Raw genomic sequence first — 20,868 nt, 5'->3', positions numbered from 1 at the left:
CCTGGGGAAGGAAATCCACCATTTTATAACATGCTATGTAATAAAAGTACTTCTGCCTGTTTGCGGAATGTGCCACCTACTAATTTCAGAAGGTGACAGGAATCGGAGGGGGGTTACCATCTTCAACACATCACCTTCTGACCATGTAGAATGCCACCTTTTTTGCCTTTGTGTGAGCTGGGCTACAGCAAGGTGTTGTAGAGCACTGAGGAGATCGTGGTCATGAGAAGATCAGCGAGGTAAGAAATGGGATCCACTTACCCTGCCAGTGGGCAGCTTTACTGAGAGAAACAGCATCTGATTTGAGTTGCTGTTTTTTAACCTGCTCTATCATACCGTTATTTGAAATAATTATGTTTCTGCATGAAGTTTCTTCATGGTTCACTTCTACCAACAGGTGCTCTTTCTGAAGCTAATTATACCATGGAGTCTGCCTGAGTCCTACAGCCTTACTGCAGAGTAAAGGTGTATATCCTTCATTCGGAGCAGTAACGGCTTTCCCTTTGAGTTTGCTGCAGGTAAAAACCTGCTGTTGGGAACATGTCCAGGTTGTGCCAAGGGGGTCCTTGAACACTGTCCTTGTATTTATGTGGGCAATAACTATTGCCTTACTGTGGCTCTGTGGCTGAGGCTTGGCCTCCAGGTGTGGCCATTTTACACAGACTACCTGATGGCCTTTGGGCAGAGAAGAGCTTGCGGGGAAAGTGGGAACTCTCACCTATTCTCACAACACCTTCACAGAAAACACGCGTTGCCCTGTTGAACCATTGTCTTCAGGAGGACTCCAGCTTGCTTTTGCACATAGGGTTACAGCTCACAAGGTTTTGCAGTAATGCTGAGCCTGCCCAATGAAAATCTTTGCAACTCCAAAGACTTGTACCTTTGCTTTTTTTCCCAAAAAATATGTCTTTGTCAAAATCTTCTTTGCATCACTAGTGCCATATGTCACGTCTTGTTTGTATTGAGGACATCTCTGAGGAGGCAAAGTGAAGTCTAGAGGTAGAGAAAGGATTCATCTGGATCTGAAATTTCCAAATCTGCCCCTTGTCCTGGGCTGCATCCCCTTTCAGCCACTGGCTGGCCATCCTTGGAAGTTATCCTTAGAGCATTTGCTGTAGAGGAAAGTCTGGTATCTTGATGCCGTTGCTAGTTCATTGAGGGCAGTGAGGGACACCAGAGCAGGGTAAAGAATGAAAACAGATGCTAAGTGGTTTGTTACAAGGCCTCCACTGCTCCAGCTGTTGGGAAGGGCACTCCAGGGAAGTCGTTGCACATCTGGACGGCTTTAGGTCTTCCTGGAGATGAGTACATGTTACCTGTGCCCTACCCATGGGGAGGAGATGCTGAGGTCTCAGGGGGAGGCTTTTACCCATCCACTTTCAGGTACAAAACCACGTCAGAAATGCTTGGTGAGAGTGACCCATCACCACCTACTCTGTACAACACTGTTTCCCTTGAACGTTTTCAGGAGCATGCAGCGCTATACTCTTGGGATTATCTGCCCTCCCCAAGGTGTCTTTGGGTACACAACGTTGTGGTTGCCCCAGAATAAGTTACACAGTAAACATCTGGGGAAATATAACTGCTGGAGGATGAGCTAAGCTAAACCAACAGGGAGGTGAAACAAAGAGCCTCTGGCATGGTAGTCATAGGACTGCTGCCTAGTAGAAGGGCTCAGCAACTATTCATTATGTTACTTAACAGCATGTGCTGCTGATTAAACATTTGAGCTTTCTTTTTTCCCCCTTTTTTGCAGCTCTCCATGAATTCCCCAACGACATCTTCACGAACGAGGACAGGAGACATGGAGCTGTGGTCCTGCATGTCCTTTGTGTAAGTTTTATGACTTTTCATTTCTTCAGCTGCTGGTGTGGACAGGGCTCGGTCCACAGGCTGATGCTGCCTCCTGCCACAAGGACTTCTGCTCTCAGTCATGGTTTCAGAGTGAGTTTCAGTAAATACATTGTATTTAACATATTTCAGTTTTACATAAACCCCTTTTAAAAGCCCTGGTGCAGCCCGTTGAGTGCCAATACGTACTGTCATGTGAATAAACTCCTGCAAGTTACTTTACTCCAGCCAGACCAGCTTTGCTAAAGCTGTCAGGCAGCTGTGGTCCACTGCCCTCCGCCCCTGAGCACGGGGACACTGCAGGATGGCAGGACAAGGGAAGGCATCCACATAATTGCTTTCAAAAATACATGAAGTCTTATCCCCAGAAATTTCCCTCAGAAATCCTTGTGGCACCCCTTATGACATAGCTGTAGGAGAAAGAAATTAGAGAGGGTTTTCTGTTTAAAAATATTGTCAACTGGATTTAAAAAAAAAAAGAAAAGTGGTAGTCTGGGTCTCCAGAATTCCCCTGAGTAGCTAAGCTGCTGAATATATTAAAGAAAATATTGTAACTTCTCATTTATCAGCTGCAGAATGTCCTGGATCCTCTTGGGAGTTCTGGAGGACGTCGGGCAGGCGAGGGATTTGCCTCAAAATTCAGAAATGTGCCAAGAAGACTTTAATAAAAGCTATTTTAAAGACCTCACTAATATCAGAAATATGTCCAATTTGGGGCTTGGAGTTTTGTGATCTCTGCTCCAAACAAGTCAGTGTAAGTGATGTGCATGTGTAAGGCCAAAATTATAGATACTCAAGATTAATTTATTTAAATAACCCTGGTCTGTCAGTCCACTAGACACTTAGGTAGTGTTGTGTTCAGCAGTTGCAGTGCTCTCACAGAGGGAAGCACTGTCCCTCCAAATCCATTCCTTGACTTTTATTAGGTAGATGAAGACAATTCTTTTATTTTTTAATGTTGTCTTAATTTAAAAAGAATTGCCAAGTTGGTGCTTCTTGAGGAGAAGAGGCATTCTTAAGCAGCCAAGAAAATACCTGATCTAATGAATGTTTAAAAGCATGTCATAATTTTTAGTCAGCTTAAATGAGCAGTCACCGTTAGCTATGTGCAGTGATTCACGATTTCTTTTTAAGTATAAATTAGATTGTATTGCATGTTGTAATGCAAGTGCTCTGTGTTATGATTTTATTTCAGCTAAATGACTGCAATAATTTGTTGAGTAACATCACTATTGACTTTGGCAAACTCAAGGCTTCCAAGTTTCCATAGGAACATTGAGCTTTGAGATGCTTTGGAAAGTGAACACTGGACCTGAGCTGGATTTTTTTAGCACCCACAAGAATTCTCCCAAAAATTCCTATAAAACAGGCAGCAACTAGTCACCCAGAGTCTCTCTGCAGTTGATGGAGAGAGAGATTGTCAGAGGATCTTCAGCTCCTCTGCTGTAGATATGAGGTGAAGCTGCACGTTCGGTTTCCCCTGCCTGAGTCTGGTCAAATGTGCTGGTCCCCCCATGGGTTGTGAGCCTCTTCTGCCTGGCAGTGGTGCAGGATTGTCTTAAACCACTGCAGCCGCAGTTAATATAGCAGAGGTCAGTGCTACACGAGGTGTCTCTTGAGCATTACCTTTGCTGGTGGTTAGCGTAGTGCCCTCTTCTGAATGCCCAAATACAGGGCTTGGGCTGGGCTGGAAAGAGGCTTCAGGAGTGGTACTGGTAGAACTAAGAAGTGGTCCCAAGCAGTGCCATCATGGAGACCTGTCCGTGCATCCCTGGCAGCCATGCTCTTTCCTGACTTCTAGACACTTGATTTCATGACTTCAGGGCCCGTTTCACAGCCACAGTCAGCGTGTCTCACAGAATCACAGAATGTTAGGGATTGGAAGGGACCTCGAAAGATCATCTAGTCATAGCACATAGTCTGCGGGGTTTCACAGCCACCTTGACACGTATCTCGGCCATTGTGCTTTTGCATCCCGAGTTCCGGTTATTTGTTTTCCTGGCAGTCAGTGCTCTGCACCTCCAACAGCTTTTGTGTTTTGACAGAAAAAGGTCACTGTTGATCATCTGTTAATTCACAGAGCTATATTAGCTGCTCTTAATCCATATAGAAAGCATGTAAACATTGTAATGTATTCTTAAAAAATATTGGTAGGCTGTTGGCATTCTTGTAACTGTACTGTGGGTAATATAGAAAAGTGTTATGAGACTTGTTTAGGAAAAGGATTAACTATGTGCAGTTGAATTCATCTCTCTACTTGAAAAACAACTACCAGACTCCTGTGCAACCACTCTGGGCAAAAGATTATGATTATAGCAGCACGCTGCTACCTTGCATCCTCACATTTCTTAGATTTTAACACAAAAATAATTCTTTTTAAATCTCTTGAGTTACAGAAATAAGTTTATAATGAGACCATTAAAAATATGAGTTGCTAAAATAATTCTTAATCTCTGTGTGAGTCATACCTCTGAATGTGTTTTTCCTTGCTATTTAAAATTTAGAGACAAGACTTGGACTGTATTTTTTCATTATTAGTAACAATGGAATCACACAGTATTATCATACAGTTGACTACATAACCTGAGTTGCGTTATTTTCCAGTCTACTTTAAATTACGATTTGAGCTTCATAATTGCTCTCAAGACAGTTTATTTTTCCACAGGCTTTTTTGTCAGTTCTGAATAAGCTGAACATACTTTTAACATGTCTCAAAATGGAGTTTGGAGAATTAAAATTTCAAGATGAACTGTCTTCTTCAGAATAAGAAGAAAAATCCATTTTTAATGAGAACTAGATGTAAGCATCTGCTATCCCAACAGAAACATGCCAGTATCTTCCCCTCTAGCAAGCAGCAAGACTGATACCTCGGTCCATCAATACTCCATCAATTCTCCATAGTGGTTTTATTGACCAAGAAAATTTATTGACCATGCTCTAGCTCTTGCATTCTGGAGGTGCAGGACCCAGCTGGATTCACCCTTTTTAGCACCATGGTACTACAGCCAAGGCTGTCACAAGGTGTATGGGTTTGAGACAGTGGGCATCAGCTGAGAGGTCTCCCAGTATCTTTCCTCCCCAAGCTGCCAGCTCTGTGAATCCCAAGGAAAGCACCCCCAAGCTTCACTCTCTGTGGCCCTGGTCCAACCCTTTGGGTGGAGGGGGAAGGAGAAGCAGCAATGACAAATGCTTTGCCTTCTCCTATAGCAGAGTAACTGTAACCTATTGTCAAAGAAAACACTGATACTTAGAGAAAATAGACAACTGTAGCATTTAGCAACCTGCCTCTTTAGTCTGGGTTGAAAGGGGTTGTCATTGTATTGGGATGATAAACCTCTAATTCTGTTTTTTGCCCTCCAGCGATACAGTTACCAAATGTCTGATCTAATCAGAGCTCGCACAGAAATACGCTTTGTGGGGGGGAAAAAAGGGTGTAGACACAGAGTCACAGTGTCTCCATTGAAATTTCTTTGGGGGTTTGAGGAAACTGGACTGTAGGAAGGGCTTTGTAATGGCAGGGAGAACAATGGAGTGATGATTAGCAGGTCATCATCGTGCTTCTCTTGTTTATTAACCTCCTTAAACTGTTTTTATTCATTTCAGTAAAAACTTGTTCTTTCTCCTCTCCTCCTTTGCCCATATTTTCATGTTTATTTCTGGAAGACATCAAGGTAAAACTGATTTAACAGAAGCCAGAGAACCAGGGGGCAAATGCGGTAAGCTGGGGGCTTGAGGGAATGCAGTAGATGGCTTCTCAGGGGATTCCCAAGGCATCTTCTCCCTATTGTTCAATAAAAGTGAAAACACAAAGACCCCAGCAGATCCCACAGCGGGGCTGTGCAGTATTATTTAACATAATCTGACGCTTCATAAAGATGAAAGTAAATCCCTAAACACTTCAAAAATCTAGGAAAAACTAGACTAACACTTTAGCAATAGTTTTAGGTCTGAGCTGAAAATACTTCAGTTTAAAGGAAAAGTGGGCCGCTAAAAACATATTACAGGTTTGGAGCCACAGTGTTTAATTTCCCCCTAGATACTTCTTTGGAGCTCATCAAGTGATTGCTTCACTGCTATTAATTATTTTCATGTCCTCCTGGAAAAGGGGGCACCCTGCTATGGACAGTAGCACCCCCACGAAGTTGCTGGCTTGGGATGTTCAGTTTGGAGGGAGCCAGGGTCTGGATTTTGAGAGTCCTTTGCTGTTCACTGGTAAAGGATGAAGCTCCCCAGCACTTGAGAACATCATTTTGCAATCTTAATGTTGTTTCTGATGGTGTACTGGTGTCTAGGTGTTCTTGTAGCATTTTACGGGTTTTTAATTTGTTCCAGCATGTGCATACTGGTGCCTGTGCAGACCTCCAGCCCTACCATGCTCCTCAAGACTGGGTGATAGGCACCCATTATCTCCCCAAAAGAGGGGAGAGAAATTGCTTTTCCAAGTAATTTGTAAGGTTTTAGCTGACAGCAGAGGAAGGAGGGTTTGAGTATCCCTGCAGGTTTTCCTGGAAGTATTTCATTGGGATGGGCACTATCTTTCCTCCCTGCTCTGTTGCTGCTCAGCCTTCATCTGCCCAGCTGCAGGCTCTACCCTGATCCCTGCGTTGTCCCAGTCTTTTTGACAGGACAGCGTTGGTTTCACTTTTCCCAGCTTTCTCTGGGCAAATCCAGAAAGTGCATCCAGGACACGCTGTGCTGCGGGTGTAAAGAGTCTGTGGGTGTGCATGGTCGAGGTTGAACTCCTCACCGAGCAGAGCTGGGGCAGTGCACGCTGAGCAGGGGTGAAGGAGCCGTGTCTGTGCTTAGCTGTCCCTCCTGCTTCTCCTTTGCCATCCTTCTGTGTAGCCATGGGAACGGGATGCACCAACAGGACATCTGCTTCCTTTGTGCAAGCCACTCAGAAAACGTAGGTCGTTCTGGATCTATCCTGTCTTTATCTGTTTCTGCACTGAGACAAAAACTAGCTGCATCTCATTTCTGTGGCACAGAGCTGCCTCGTTAGGGTGATGATTTTCCGATGTGCTGGATGTGCTGGCTTTAGTGATGCTGCATGATGCAGACAGCTTGCTGTGATGCCACAGGCTGATGCTCCGAGTAAACTTGGACTCTATGGGTTCCTTGTTTGGTTGTGTGGGGTTTTTTTATTTATTTCTCTTCAATAATGGAGTTTTAGGTGGTTTTGTAATGCAGTTGGAATTGAGGAAAGCCCTATGCTTGGTTACCGTGGTTTCAGTGATGGCCCTTGGCTGTGCCTGCTCTGCCAGAGCTGGAGATCCGTGGGGGAACAGCCAGGGACAGTTACCTCTTCCTTTCCCAGCTCTCTTATGAAGAAGGCAGGGCTGTGGGAATTTCTGGTGCCTACAGCATTTAAGCATTCTTACAAAATTCTTCTTGCTTTAGCTCAGTAAAGCAAGTTTTAGTCTGAGTATAAAGACTGGCACGGTAGAATCAAAGGACCACTGGACAAACATGAAAAATTATCATTTATGTCCTGTGCAATGGAACATGTATTTTGAGTAAGATATTTAATCTCCTTTGATGCAGAGAATTGCAATTACTTCTGTGATGCTTGTTTGTTAGAATCATCATTTTAAAATCAACCCTAATGTAATACTTAATCTGGTATTTGTAATCCTTTTATGCAGAGCCATTATATTTTCATAATTTTTAATGTCCTTCTGGGGAGGAAGAGTGTCTTTTAAAAAAGAAGGTTGCCTGTTTAAAGACTTTATGTCTTCACTTGGAGCTGAGCATAACTAAATGATGCTGAGGCTGAGACTTATTTTTTGTGGTTTGTCCATCACATTGTCCTCTGTTGCCATTACACACGTCACACTCCAGCTCTGCCCATAGCACACCTGCGTTCCCCCCACTACTGCCTTCATCCCCAATGTCTGTTTTCAGGTGGAAGAGGCTTCAGCGAGTGCTGCTCTCCTGCTTACCTTACCTGTGATAAACCTGCTGCTCCCATGGTGCCTGTGAGGACAGACTTGCACATATTGAATGAATAAGCAGACTCTATTGGATTCTCAAGTTAACTTAGATGGAAGCTGATACCACCTAATCATCTGCAGGATGTTAGAGCCATGCTGTTTGCGTTCCCCACATTTGACATAGAGAGCAGACTTTCTTGCCCTGATGCTGGCTGTCTTCCTTCTTTCCACATAAAATAGCCTGGAATGGTGTCTGGGCTCTATCTTTATGAGTTTGACTTGACATAAAATTTAATTTTTTGGTTTTGTTCCTGCTGGCCCAAACTCTAAACCTTATTTTGTTTTGTTTGTTTAAAAACAAACAAACAAGCAAAAACCCATCAAAAAATCCCAAACAATTTTCAGGGAAGTAACATTTATTGTCCTCATGTGTTCACTTACCAAGGGTAGTTGCCAGTGTTTTAGTTTTTGAACCAAGCTATTTTCTAGCCAGATACTTACTTATTTTGTCACTTTATACTGTATTGCACTCAAGCCAGTTAAATAAAATTAGGGAAGACTCCCAGCCAAAACCAGAATTGTGACAACAATGAGGTCATTAAAAATAAATGCTTAAGCATATAAGTTATTGTGGGTTCAGCCTGATCTGTTCTATCAGCCTGGTGTTAAAATTTGCTGAAGTCACCCACAATAATCTTACTGACTTCAGCAGGCTTTGGCTCAGTGCTTTCAGCAGACACAGCAGCATGGCATTCCCCACTACCTCCAAGAGGATTAGAGGAACTAACAACAGTTTCTTCACACTCGCTTTTCTACTCCTTACTCATTTCAGTCCCCTTTTTGCCTTTTTTTCTTGTACCTCATCCTACAAATGCGCGAGCATGGGTGGACAAAAGAAAATGCCTGTGTTGCCTTTTTGGGTTGTGGTTGTGCCCTTTAAAAATTAAAATGCAATGTGATGTAGCTTTTGTACCTGCCTGTGGTTAGTAGGACATGGATATGCCTTGCCATTCTTGTTTGCACTGGAGACCATGCAAACCAACCCCTCACCTCATTTGAATGCTCATTTAAAAACTCTCAGAAGGATTTTCCTAAACTTAAACTGATAGATGTCTTGCACCTGATGTCCATTCAGGCTGATTACTAATCTGGTGAGCATCACATATGATACCGTAACTTAACATGATCTGAAAAAACAGTGAGAACATACAGGAGGCAAAGGTTGTGTGTGCACCACAGGTGGAAGCAGATGCTAAAGTGACCTGGTTTGGCTTTTGAGTGTGTGCTTTTTTGGTTTGTTGTCTTCTCTCCGTCCCCATTGCCTTGCCTCCCTTCGGGAGAACTTGGCTGCCACAACAGCAGCAGATTGCAGGAAGCCCAAGCAACCGTATGATGCCCTGCGCTCTGTGACTGTAGATTATGTCAAATATAGCGGATGCGCTCAATTTACAGGGATGATGATGTACAGATTAGTGTTCTTGAAAGGCATTACTGTGTATTTGTGAACGGAAAAACGATGGCATGAGCCACCGCAGATTAATATGATTAACAGATCAAAAAATCCAGGCTGAAGTTGGGCACCGGCTAGCCATTGTATTTCAATGGGATTTGGCCACGTAACTCTCTGCGGTTGTTTCTGATCCTTCTTGCTATAATGCACAATGTCTGTGAGCTATTTGTTTCCTTTATCACTGTTCATACAGTTATCTGCTGGTATCATGTCAGCAGCTAGTGCTCTCTGTAAGATCAAGGACTCTGCTGCACCCAGCAGAGTTGTGGACCTGGAATTTTGCTTACATTCGTGGTCCACTGGGACATTTTGCAGTGTAAGAGTTTCATGAAGTGTCAGTTACATTTATCCATGTTTATGAGAAGTGACAGAGGAACACAGAAACTGTCTTAAGTGACAGTCTAGGACTGAATCTTCAAGATGGTGTTAAAGTCATCCATTATGGTGAAATTCCCATCTCTAATCCTGAAAAAAAAATATTTGAATTGTTTTTGAGCTTGAAAAGTTTTTGTGGCTGAGAATTTCACAGAAATTACTGGCTTTTTGCAGCAAAGTTGTAATTAAATTCTGACAAGTTAGAATCTGGGGTTGGGGTGATTTAAACCTGTTCCTGAAAAATTAAAACAAGAACAAAAACACAGAGGACATTTTTATTGCTGCTTTCCCTCCAGAAAAAAATACTCCGGTCTCCTCCCATCGCATGAGGTACAACAGTAAACTTCAAAGACAAGCAAAGCAGGAGGATCTGTTGGTGATGTGGTAATAACTCTCTGCTTTGGTAGGATTAAGACACTTTTTCTACAAATATTGGTCACTTCTGTCAGCTGTAGTTATTCACTGGAGCTGCATTGCTTGTGAAAAATAATGGTGGGTGTCAGAAAAATAATGGAGCCATCTTTGAACTTTAAAGTAGTTTTATCTCACTTTGGGAGTGGAAGGATGAACAAAGTTGTAATGCCTGTACTTTATTGGACCAGATGCCAAAATTCTTCCTGGGACTGTTTGCTTTCAGACAAGGTACAGGTAGCTCTGCAGGTGAGAAGCTCTATCTTAACAAAAATAAAAATAATAATTTAAAAAACCCTACACTGACTGAACACCTAGCAAAATATTATGGGGAGATACGTTGCCAGTGTGAAGGAGATTTACATGATGAAGTCAGACGACGGATGTAAACTCACAGCAAGACAGGAATGCAGATGCAGCTGTGGAACTGTGATGCTGTAAGCCAGCCCTTGGGCTGTGGTGTGCCATGCAAACCTGGCAGTGCTGCTCAGCTTGCTGATGTGGTTAATGATACACGCTGCTCCAGAGCAGCCTGTGTGTGTATCTGTGTACAGTGACCTTGTGATGTAAGGGGTCATCATTTCCTTTGAGCAGTAAGGCTGCTGGCCCGAGCCCAGGGTGCAGCCCCTCACAGGATTCTGCCTCTACCAGAGAGGTGGCCAGTGAACTTCCAGAGAGGGAATTGGAGAGGGAGAGCTCAGGTGTTCGCCTCTCCTGCCTTGCCACATGTAGCCTGTTGCATCCCCTCTTTTTGGACATAGCTGGTTTGTGCACAGCTGCTGCAGTGCTGTTTGATCCAGGTTTATGCCCTGAGCCTTGCCTCTCTGTTTACATGCCCAGAATTTAAGGATCTCTCTTGTGTGTGCGCGTGCTTTCACAAGCGCATAGCAATAAATAAACCTTTGCCGATACTGTAATCTGCTGGGAACGAATTCCAAGATGGTCTCTCTGTGGCAGGTTTTTGGTAGCATTGTTTTCTAGTTCCCATGGGGACGCCAACTGTAATAGATGTGCTGCGTTCCTGACACTGAGGAGTGGTGCAAGGGATGAGCGCTGGCCTGTCTTGCAGGTCTCCAGAGGGTGCAGACATCCTCTCTTCTCTCCCACTTCTCCTCGCTGCACAGGACACTGGGCTTAAAAACTTTACTACAGCACCCCAGGGATGGCTCTCCTCCCCGCAGCAAGTCCTCTGGTCAAGGCAGGCAGGGCTACCCTGTTTGGGTGATGCCCTTATTCCTCTGGCTCTCTGTATTTCTGACTCTGTTCCTTTACCGCAGGTCTAAGTTTGTGTAAGGTGGTGTGAGAGTAGCCTGGGTGGCCTCATGTATGTCTACACCAGTAAACTAGAGCGGGCTGGGATACAGGTGCAAGCCTGGCTGTGATAGTGTGCTCTGTTAAGTAGCTGACATGCTTTTTATGTGGTTTTCCCCTATGCCAACAAGCATTTTCCTATCCAGTGCCAGGACATGAGCTGAGGCAGGGGCTAGAGATCCTTCCCTCTGGACAATATGGACCAGGTTATCCTCCTTGGGGAGGACAAGAGCTTAGCTGCATGAATGTAAGACACACTGTGCCATTTGCCTGTCGGGGCAGAGATCATGCTCTAGCATGTTCTGTTTAATAATACAGAAATGGCTTTCTGTTTAATAATACAGAAATACATATTAAATGCTTCTTGCATGGAATTGAAGAGTTGATTCACCAAGTGTTCTTTCAAGTCTCATGTTCCCCCTTGGGTTTCAGTCATTGGGATGTTGTTCTCATGTGGAGTTTAGCAAGGATTATCACTGGGATCCCAGACGACATGGCAGGGCACTTCAGTCACAGAAAACAAGCTTCTTTCCCTTTTCAAAACACTAGCATTAAAAAAATTACTCCTCTAGGGTTTAGATTTTCACAGAATGTAATCGTAAAAAAGCCTTGTGCTGTTTAGCAGGGGCAAAAAAAAAAAGGAAGGCAAAAATATTTAAGTGTGGCTGAGCAATATCCAAAGAATTGTTTTTTTAAAAAAGGTAGTCTTTATGTTGATGATAAAACGTTGGCAGCTTTTGATATATTGTAAGAACTTTTGAATAAATACTTCATGATGTTTCTATTAAATCCCAGAGAACCCTATGAATTCTTCTTGCAAGAGCATTTTATTTTTTTAAAAAAACTATATACCGAAACAAACCTAAGATGAGTTGAGATGCTGCAGTTCATTTCTGCTTGACAATCTCCAGACTCAACATTTTCTCTTTTCTTTTGCAGGCCGTGTATATGTTTTATGCTTTGGCAATTGTCTGTGATGATTTCTTTGTCCCTTCGTTGGAAAAGATTTGCGAAGTAAGTATTAGAATATGTTACTTAAGCTTGCGTGCTGCTCTAGCAGCAGTTCTCCTTGAGAGCCTCAGAACGTGATGATAGTGCATTTACTATTGTTTTAGCGTGTTCCCCATGCTTCTTGTTTAGTTGCTCAACACCATGTGTGTGCGTTGGCTCAGCTTCGTGTTCTCACTCGCAGGAGATGGACTGGGAGTCTGCTGGTGGGTAAACTTGGCTGACGCTCTCTCTTAAAGCAAGCAGTCACCTCTCAAACAACAACTCCTATGTATGCATCATACCACTTCTTAAAAAGGGAGGCAATTTTTAACATAGTGAAAAAACATGTTCTGTAGAGCAAGGATTCCCAAACTCAGCCCTATGCCGCAGGCTCCCCAGTGGTGCTAGCTGCAGTGTGGGTTTTCAGGTAATAAGCCCAGCAGAGCTTGTTAGCTTGTCCTGTGCTCTGCTGCTTGCCACTGATGTCCTCCCACCTTTCTGCATGAGAAACTCTGCCCTTGAGGTAGTACCCAGCCCTCGAGACTGTGACAGGGTTGGGACGTTGTTTGTTGCCCACGTAGGCAACAGTACATTTGCATGGCTTTGGGCATGTCACGCTATTCTCCTGCAACTTGGAAGGTGATAACCTTTTATTTCTTGACTTTTGCATGAATATATTGATCCACAGAGTGTTTCTAAAATTCAGATACCATTAATCTAACACTTAGAAACCTCCCAAGGGTCAGGCTGGGCAAGAAAAAATGCACAAGAGAGTTTAGATGTGTTGGTATTTAAAAACAAAACCAAAGAAATCACTCAGGGGAAGGAGAGATGCCAAGCTCTCAGGCAGCTGCCTGAGAGCTGTGTCCTGCCGCTGTGTGTGGTCCTGACCCCATGGGGCTGGAGGGCTGCACCTCGCTTCTGCTCCCTCTGCTTGGACTTTGGTTTAGGTTCAGGATGCTGCAGACATGCAGCACGCTTGCTTCCAAGGGCCTTTTGACTTTATTTGTGTGGTGCTCAGTGCAAGAGTTCACAGGTTGACGGCTCTCCAGGTGCTCTGACCATTCACACTGTGATAGCTGCTGTTGCCTGACATTTGTGTGTCTTTGCAGATATCTCTTCAAAAATGCTAGGCCCTACCCTTAGCTGATATAAATTAAAACCTCTGGTGATTTACCCCAGTAGAAATCATGGCTCTTGTACCTTGCCTTCAAACTCGTGAGTTTCGTACCTTGCATTGTGCAGGTGTAAGTTGTAAAGCAACAGGAACAACTAGGTCAATTGCAAAGAAGCTCTTGAACATGTCCAGCAATTGCAAGGGACTCTGTCCATCTTGCTAAGGTTGGCACGCTGAAATTTTAGAAGACAAGGAGTACATTTTAATCTAAATCAGCTCAGACAGCTACAGACTGAACACAGACCATGTGCCCAAAGTGACTGTGAGCCCTCTGCAATGTCAATCTTGAGCAGTGAAATCTTTGCATGTAGAAATATGGTTTGGTCTTGACAGTTAGGCATCTCTGTCAGCTGGAGGAGACGCCTGCCAATCTGCCTGGCAATAATGGGCTGTACCTGGCCCTGGGAGGAGGTGTGGGAGATGCAGGAGAAATCATTTGTGCTGACAACTCTGATGGAAGTTGTCTCTAAACTAACCTGATACTTGTTGTTCAGCATGCTGCCATACAAGACTTTTCTGTATCATCAAAAAAAAAAAGTCCCCAGGAAGTCCCACTATTTTGGTGCATAAGTATTCAAGTAACTGAAAGGCAACAACACAAGGCAGGAACTTCTGTCCTGCAAAGTTGCGGCACTCTCTAGGACTGAATCTGGGGAAAGCCTCAAGTTGCACCGGGGGAGGTTTAGGTTGAATATTAGGAAAAAATTATTCACTGAAAGAGTTGTCAAACATTGGAACAGGCTGCCCAGGTTAAGTGATTGAGTCACCATCCCTGGAGATATTTAAAAGGCATGTAGATGTGGTGCTTAGGGACATGGTTTAGTGGTGGACTCGACAGTGTCAGGTTAACAGTTGGACTTGATGATCTTAAAGGTCTTTTCCAACCAAAACAATTTTGAGTAAGCAGTGTCCAGGACAGGCTTGTATTTTGGAGTGCCATCCATATGCCCAAGGGCAGGCCTGCCACCCCAAGGTACACAGGTAGAGCCAGGAGATTGAGGGAGATGATTATTTCTGTGGACTGAGCGCTCGTTAAATCCCATCTATGAGTGCATTCTGATTAGTGGCCTTGCTTATGGCCCAGAGCCTGATCTGGGTCTGGGGAGCGCTAACTCCTGTTATAGCTCTGCCATGGACTCTCTGAGTGACCCCAGACAAGCTCCATTGCTTCTCCACACCACTGTTTTCTGCACTGGTCAGTAGAAATGTTGGTCTTCAGCTGTATTAACAAATCATGATAGGAAACACCATGCACAGTGTTAATGGTTTCTAACTTCAGTGGTGGAAAACTTCGTTATCATAAACAGGAGGCTCACAGACTGGCAAAGTCCCTCTCCATTTACTGTCATTAGCTCTCTATAGGTGTAGGATCTATGCATCTGCCCCAGAAGGTTGGTTATAGAGGTACAAGTGGCAGAATTATGGTGCCATTTGTTCTTCTCACAAATTCTCAGATGTGTTTGGGTTTGTCCAGACACCTGATGTCTCAAAAGCAAATACCCTCCCTGTGTGACTTTAACAGAGTGTTTACAAGCCCCTGGGTTCTAGATGGCTACTTTCACTTGACCAAATATTTACTTTTTGGTTATTTGTTGTCTTGTCAATTATACATAACAACTCCTCATGTGCTTTAACAGTTCTCAACCATTGTATTACCCAACACAACCAATAAAATAAGATGATAACAAGTTTTGTTCAGTTGTGTGTGAAAGAGAAAACTTAGCAACAGAATACTCAATCCAGGAGACTTGTATTAAGAAGTTACTGTCCAGTAGAAAGAGACTGTGTCATTAGAGATTATCAAAATGGGTCATATAAGTGGATCAGAATTTTCCTATTGCTCCTACTTGATTATCTCACAAGAAAAGATTTTTCTCACCCCATAGGTGACCTTTGGAGACATTCAAGTCCTTTTATTTATGTATTTTATGCATAATTAAGGAGTTTTGTAACTACATGATAGCAAAAGAAATACCCATTTCTGTTTCTTGATCCAACTACTTTTGATTTTATCAGTCCAGAATGGCTTGTCTTCAAAACATCCAACTTTTCATGGTTTATCCTTGATGTTAGCACTCAAGAATGCATGGGAAAAGGCTTGGGTCACTTCACAAAGGCCTCTGCAGCCTTTGGTAGTATCCAGTCTTGTCTGTTTTTCTAGGAAAGGGAAGGTCTTATGACAGCAAGTGCTGCCACCATTGCTCATGCCAACCAACACTCTCCCCACATAAAGACCCTGTGAAATGAGTAGGCTGTTTTGGAGTGCCAGGGTTGCTTTGTGAGGGAGAAGACCACCTGAGCCCTCCTCCATCACCTGATGAGACAAGACCTGTAATATTTTCAAGGGTGTTTGCTTGTCTGTTAACTCACAAAAAATAATTAGGGGGGGAGAGGGGGCTGGGGAGAGAAAGCCCCGTGCAGGAACTCACATCTAAGAGGTTGGACTGGGTATGACAGTACATGCAATGCACTTAGCATGCAAACAACCATAAATGGTAATGTATTGCTGCTGACCTAAGATCTACCATCAGTAATCCAACTACCACCTACTGCCCTATCCAGCACAAAAGAATTCAGACCTCCTGCCTGAAGGCTTTTTTGGTCTTGGAGATCAACCAATAGTTATTCTATAGTTGCTCACAGTTTAGATGCACTAATTCTAAAATAAATGCCCTTTCTCTGGCTTAGCTTCATCTAGTGTGGAAAGCGGTTGTTGAGTTACATGAACAAGGCATTTGTGCTCCCAAATGTGTGTGTTGAGATGAGAATTTGTTCCAGAACACTTGCTATGGTAGACATGCGCATTCTGTCTTAGTTCAGATGTACTTACAATGAAGCCCTGATTTTCATTAGTTTTCTAAAACAGCTTATACTTGCATTTGCCCAGCTACTCTGTTAGTGGTGTCAAGAGTGTTTACATGACGCAATTGATGTCATACATCAATTGCAAACATTTGTCTGCAAATACCAGAGAATACATTTTTACCTCCTACATGGTGTGCTGTATTTTCTGCTCTATTGTATTAATCATCATATGCATTGCAATAAATTATCTAGGAACTGTCCTCAAGGGAACCTACTATAGCTTTAAATTAAGCCATCCCCACAGAAAGTCAGCGCAGCTGGTTTCCTTGGCTGATGGTCTTTTCTTTCAAAAGACACCATTGAGTTGCAGACCAGCTATTGTAGGATGACCGTCTGTATTTCCATATAGAATCCTGCAGAAGAAACTGGCCTTTGGGGATCTACTTCTGGTCCTATGAATTTCTTCTATAGCATTAATCCTATTTAAAATCATTTTCCATAAAGCTGTGTTTAATCAGATTCCACAAGCTTTTATAGCATTGCAGCAATGCTGTGGTCTCCTGCTTAAAGAGCATTCCCAGTTAGGTCACATCTTTTCCTTTTTCCTAGTCCCTGTAACTTATGTACAAAATTTTTTGTTGTACGGGTATGATTGTATATCCACACAGTGGATAAAGTTACCTTCTGTTACAGACCTAGAATATCCATTGTGGGATCTTCAGTCCAGATAAGGTTTGTGGGAGGACTTCTGTAATTTTTATCTCTGTGCAAATATATTTTGGTACTGATCAAGTTGCAGAGAAACCCTGCACTGCTACAGAGGGGAGAGGGGAGAGGAAGGATTCCTCTATCCTGTGCTGCTTCAAACAGCTGGTTCTGCTAGGGAAATGTCCCCCCCACCCTCAGCTGTCTTCCCCTCGCTCGTACGATGGCAGCCGCTGGTTCACATGCGCGTAGAGCAAGCCAGCTTTGTGTAGTAACAGCTCAGCAGTTTATGGCCGTATGGCAGGGGGTGGCTTTTTTTAGCTACTCATTAAACTGTGGAAGGTGCCAGCAAGACATGTGGTCTTTAACAGCCTTGTCGCGTTTGCTGAACAGTGACTTGTGCAGATGGAGCAGTGGGAATGCAGAAAACATAAAGGAAGTAATTAACCAAGTAAATCTTTGGAAACAGCATATGCCAATGAAGTTTTCATAGAGTAGTGGGTCCTTTCCCTTCCAGAAACCCCCAGTTTAGATAGTCCCTGGGTACTGCTAGGGGAAGGCTGTAGGAGGTAAGTACCTTTGATGGTGATCCAGGTGAAAGGGAGTCAGGAGAGGTTACATGTCCAAGGCTGAAGTGATACCAGGGAAGGTGACTGTGGATAAATCAAGCCTGAGCTCCAGCCCTACTCTTTACAGACCAAAGTAGATGAGATAAGATGTGTATTGTTGGTGTAATGGAGGAGACAAAGAGCCATGACTGGTGAAACTACCTCACTGTTGTCCAGAGTACTGCTCTTTCTTTCCTCTGTACAGGGTATCACAGCCACAGCCTGCCCTCTCTACAAGGAGATGCTAACTTAAATAGCCAATGCCCATGACAACTTTTTCCCCTGTACTTAAGCTTTATTAACATAAAACTTTATACGTATTGGCAGTTTCCTACTCTTGGCAGACAGTTTAATGTTTCTAGTTTCATTCCTTCAGCCTCTCAGTGTTGTAATCAATAACTCTTGATGTGTTTTTCTGCAGCGCTTGCATCTTAGCGAAGATGTGGCTGGGGCAACTTTCATGGCAGCGGGAAGCTCTGCTCCTGAGTTGTTTACATCTGTCATAGGTAACTAACCTTCTGCTGCTTCCTGAAACCTCTGTGTTTCCCTGGCTATTTTTCAGAGTTGAAATGGGATTGCTCAGTGACTGTACAGTTTGTTATAATACCTGGCACTTCCCTCATGAGCACACATAGGACTAACTGTGGGGAATCCTCGCTAGATAAAGTAGCTCTGAAAAAGTGCTATTGTCATAGAATCACCCAATGGTTTGGGTTGGAAGGGACCTTAAAGCTCATCCAGTTCCAGCCCCCCTGCCATCAGCAGGGACACCTTCCACTAGACCAGGTTGCTCAAAGCCTCATCCAACCCGGCCTTGAACACTTCCAGGGAGGGGGCATCCACAGCTTCTCTGGGCAACCTGTGCCAGTGTCTCACCACCCTCACAGTGAAGAATTTCTTCTTCATCTCACAATGGAGCTGCCTTGGAAGTGGTTTGATCTGACCCCGTCAAACCAGGGCCAGTAGGCAGTTCACCTTAATTGCCCATTAATCTACCTTGCTGTACCACAGCCAAACTGCCCAGCGCTGAGCTCTGCATGTGCAGCCTTCTCCCTTCCTGTCCGCCCTCCTATACTATCTGCCATGCCATCTCCAGGATGTAGTGTGAAAGGATGCACCTCCAGCCTCCTGGGTTGGTACCCAAGCAAACTCTTTGTGTCCTCAGCTGTAGGTTCTCTGTCACCACCTCCACTCTGGTTAGTCTTCTAACACCACTTCCCATTGGGAAAGCCAGAGTGAGAAGAAGAAGAGGATTTTAAATGTTTTCTCACAGCAACAAGTTGGTCAGAGCATCACACTACCACAGCAACTCTCCACTTATGGGAAGTGTGATCAAGGGATTCAGCAGTTCTTAAGTGTGTGAAACCTGGGAAACTCATGTGGTCCTTCAACAGCCTTGAGCTAAGAGGGGACAGCAGCCAGCTTTTATTAAATGATACTGTATGTATGCTACCTGGTACAAGGGGAAAGTGTTCTTGCAGTACTCATCCACATCTCTATTGGCAGGCAATCATCAGAGGAGCAGTTGGGAGGTTAAGGTGGACTTTCCATCACCAAGGAGAATTATTCTCAGCTTAGATACTTTCTCTAGAAGATTCTTCTATTTCAGTCACAGCTATCAGATGCAGAGTACAAATTAATTCATGCCAAGCTGCGTACTCTGCAGGGAGGTCTGATTACACAAGCAAAGCCTTAAAATGTAGGAACTTAAATTGGACCAAGTTGGGGTTGTATTCCAGTTAAGGATTGTGCACTAGCAGGGTGAAAATAAAACCAGATTCCTTCAGGCAGCTTAGAGAAGCTGTAACAGACAGATCATTATCTTCCTCTGGTGTAATCCATGAGATACTGAGTGTCACTTGGTGGGTGACTGCTTCTGTGTAACATGTTTTGAAAAAAGGATAAAGTGGAAAAAAAAAATTTCTAAACTACATTGTCTGGATAAATGCTGTTGGAACTTTAAAAGCAAGTGGTGAATTTTAAACAGACTGACAGCTAGCAGGAGATTGAGTGTTATTTTTAGGCTGACTTCCTAAGGAAAGAATTTTGTGCAGTACCATGATGCATGTGTCTGTCAGTTCATCTCCCTCACCGCTAACCTTATTGGCCAATTTTAACCAAATTTGACAGAAGAGCTCTGAAAGGAGCTTTTAACATAGCCCCATAATTCATCCTGAGAGGCATTGTTCAGCTTGCAAGTAGCTAGTGGCCAGGCAGCTCTGAATCAGCTCCAGCTCAAGCTTCTACTTGCCTGTTGAAGCTGATAGGGATGGGAATATGGAGGAGAGCAGAGTATCAGTGAGGTGATGTCCTATGGGAGATAGTTTCCTATGGGTTTGTGTCTGACCAGCTGTTCCCACGGAGCTTACTGTCTTTTATGACCTGTATTGCCATAACGTTGGATCCTGAGACCAGGAGATTGGTGACTTAGACATGTCTAAGGTATTTAGTTTTCATTAGACTATCTATCCAGGTCCCCTCAGAAAGCAAGTTCTACCACCTTTATTCACCCTAGTACCTTTCTCTGCAAGTTGCCCTATTAAACATGAGGAATAGTGGCAGAACTGTTACATGCCTTTAGATTCATTAATGGGGCGTGGGGTCTGCAGGTTTTTATGGAAAAATTCTGCTCTTTCCAATTTACACAGCTTGCCTTGAACTTGTTTTTCAGGTGTTTTTATCACAAAAGGAGATGTAGGCGTTGGAACCATCGTAGGCTCGGCTGTATTTAACATTCTCTGTATTATTGGCGTGTGTGGGCTTTTTGCAGGACAGGTAAGAGCATTTAATGATTCCTAACAGTTCTTGCTTTATCCTGTGCCTTGGCTGTACTGTGAAATCAGCTGCCAGGTTCACAACCTTGCCACAAATTTCTCTGGCTTTGTTCTTTTTAATAGGGCCCTATGCTATTCCTCTTGCATTTTTGAAATGAAAAGCAGAACAGCAATTTTCAATTCAGGCATTTTAAGCAGCCCAAGATATGTGGGTGGTCAAAGGAATAAAAGTTGGTTATTTAACACCTCCTCTTGGTAGCTATTGAAAAATGCGTTGTGGTGTTTTTATCTGGTTCTTTTAGACTAAAGGAACCAGGAAATATTTGTGTGTCCAGCTGGTAAAAGTGCACTTTGGTGAGCCGTGCAAGATGGCTCTGAAAGAATGATGATGCTTCTGGCACATCTCAAAAGACGCTGC

At 43.6% G+C, this 20,868-nt stretch overlaps 1 protein-coding gene across 1 annotated transcript; it reads left to right on the top strand.

Moving 5' to 3' along the window:
• Positions 1-1,756: 1,756 nt before the first annotated feature.
• Positions 1,757-20,451, top strand: LOC104521708 (sodium/potassium/calcium exchanger 3-like; the record flags this gene model as incomplete). The annotated part of the gene is made up of 4 exons (XM_010163784.1): positions 1,757-1,833; positions 12,331-12,405; positions 18,098-18,182; positions 20,348-20,451. Coding segments are annotated over 4 exons (341 nt in total), but the record flags the coding sequence as incomplete, so codon positions are not given.
• Positions 20,452-20,868: the final 417 nt, after the last annotated feature.

This window comes from Antrostomus carolinensis, unplaced genomic scaffold, assembly GCF_000700745.2.
Source record: "Antrostomus carolinensis isolate BGI_N321 unplaced genomic scaffold, ASM70074v2 scaffold40692, whole genome shotgun sequence".
Taxonomy (NCBI): domain Eukaryota; kingdom Metazoa; phylum Chordata; class Aves; order Caprimulgiformes; family Caprimulgidae; genus Antrostomus; species Antrostomus carolinensis.
The sequence above is the reverse complement of the archived record's forward strand: the minus strand, read 5'-3'. Positions and strand labels throughout refer to the sequence as shown.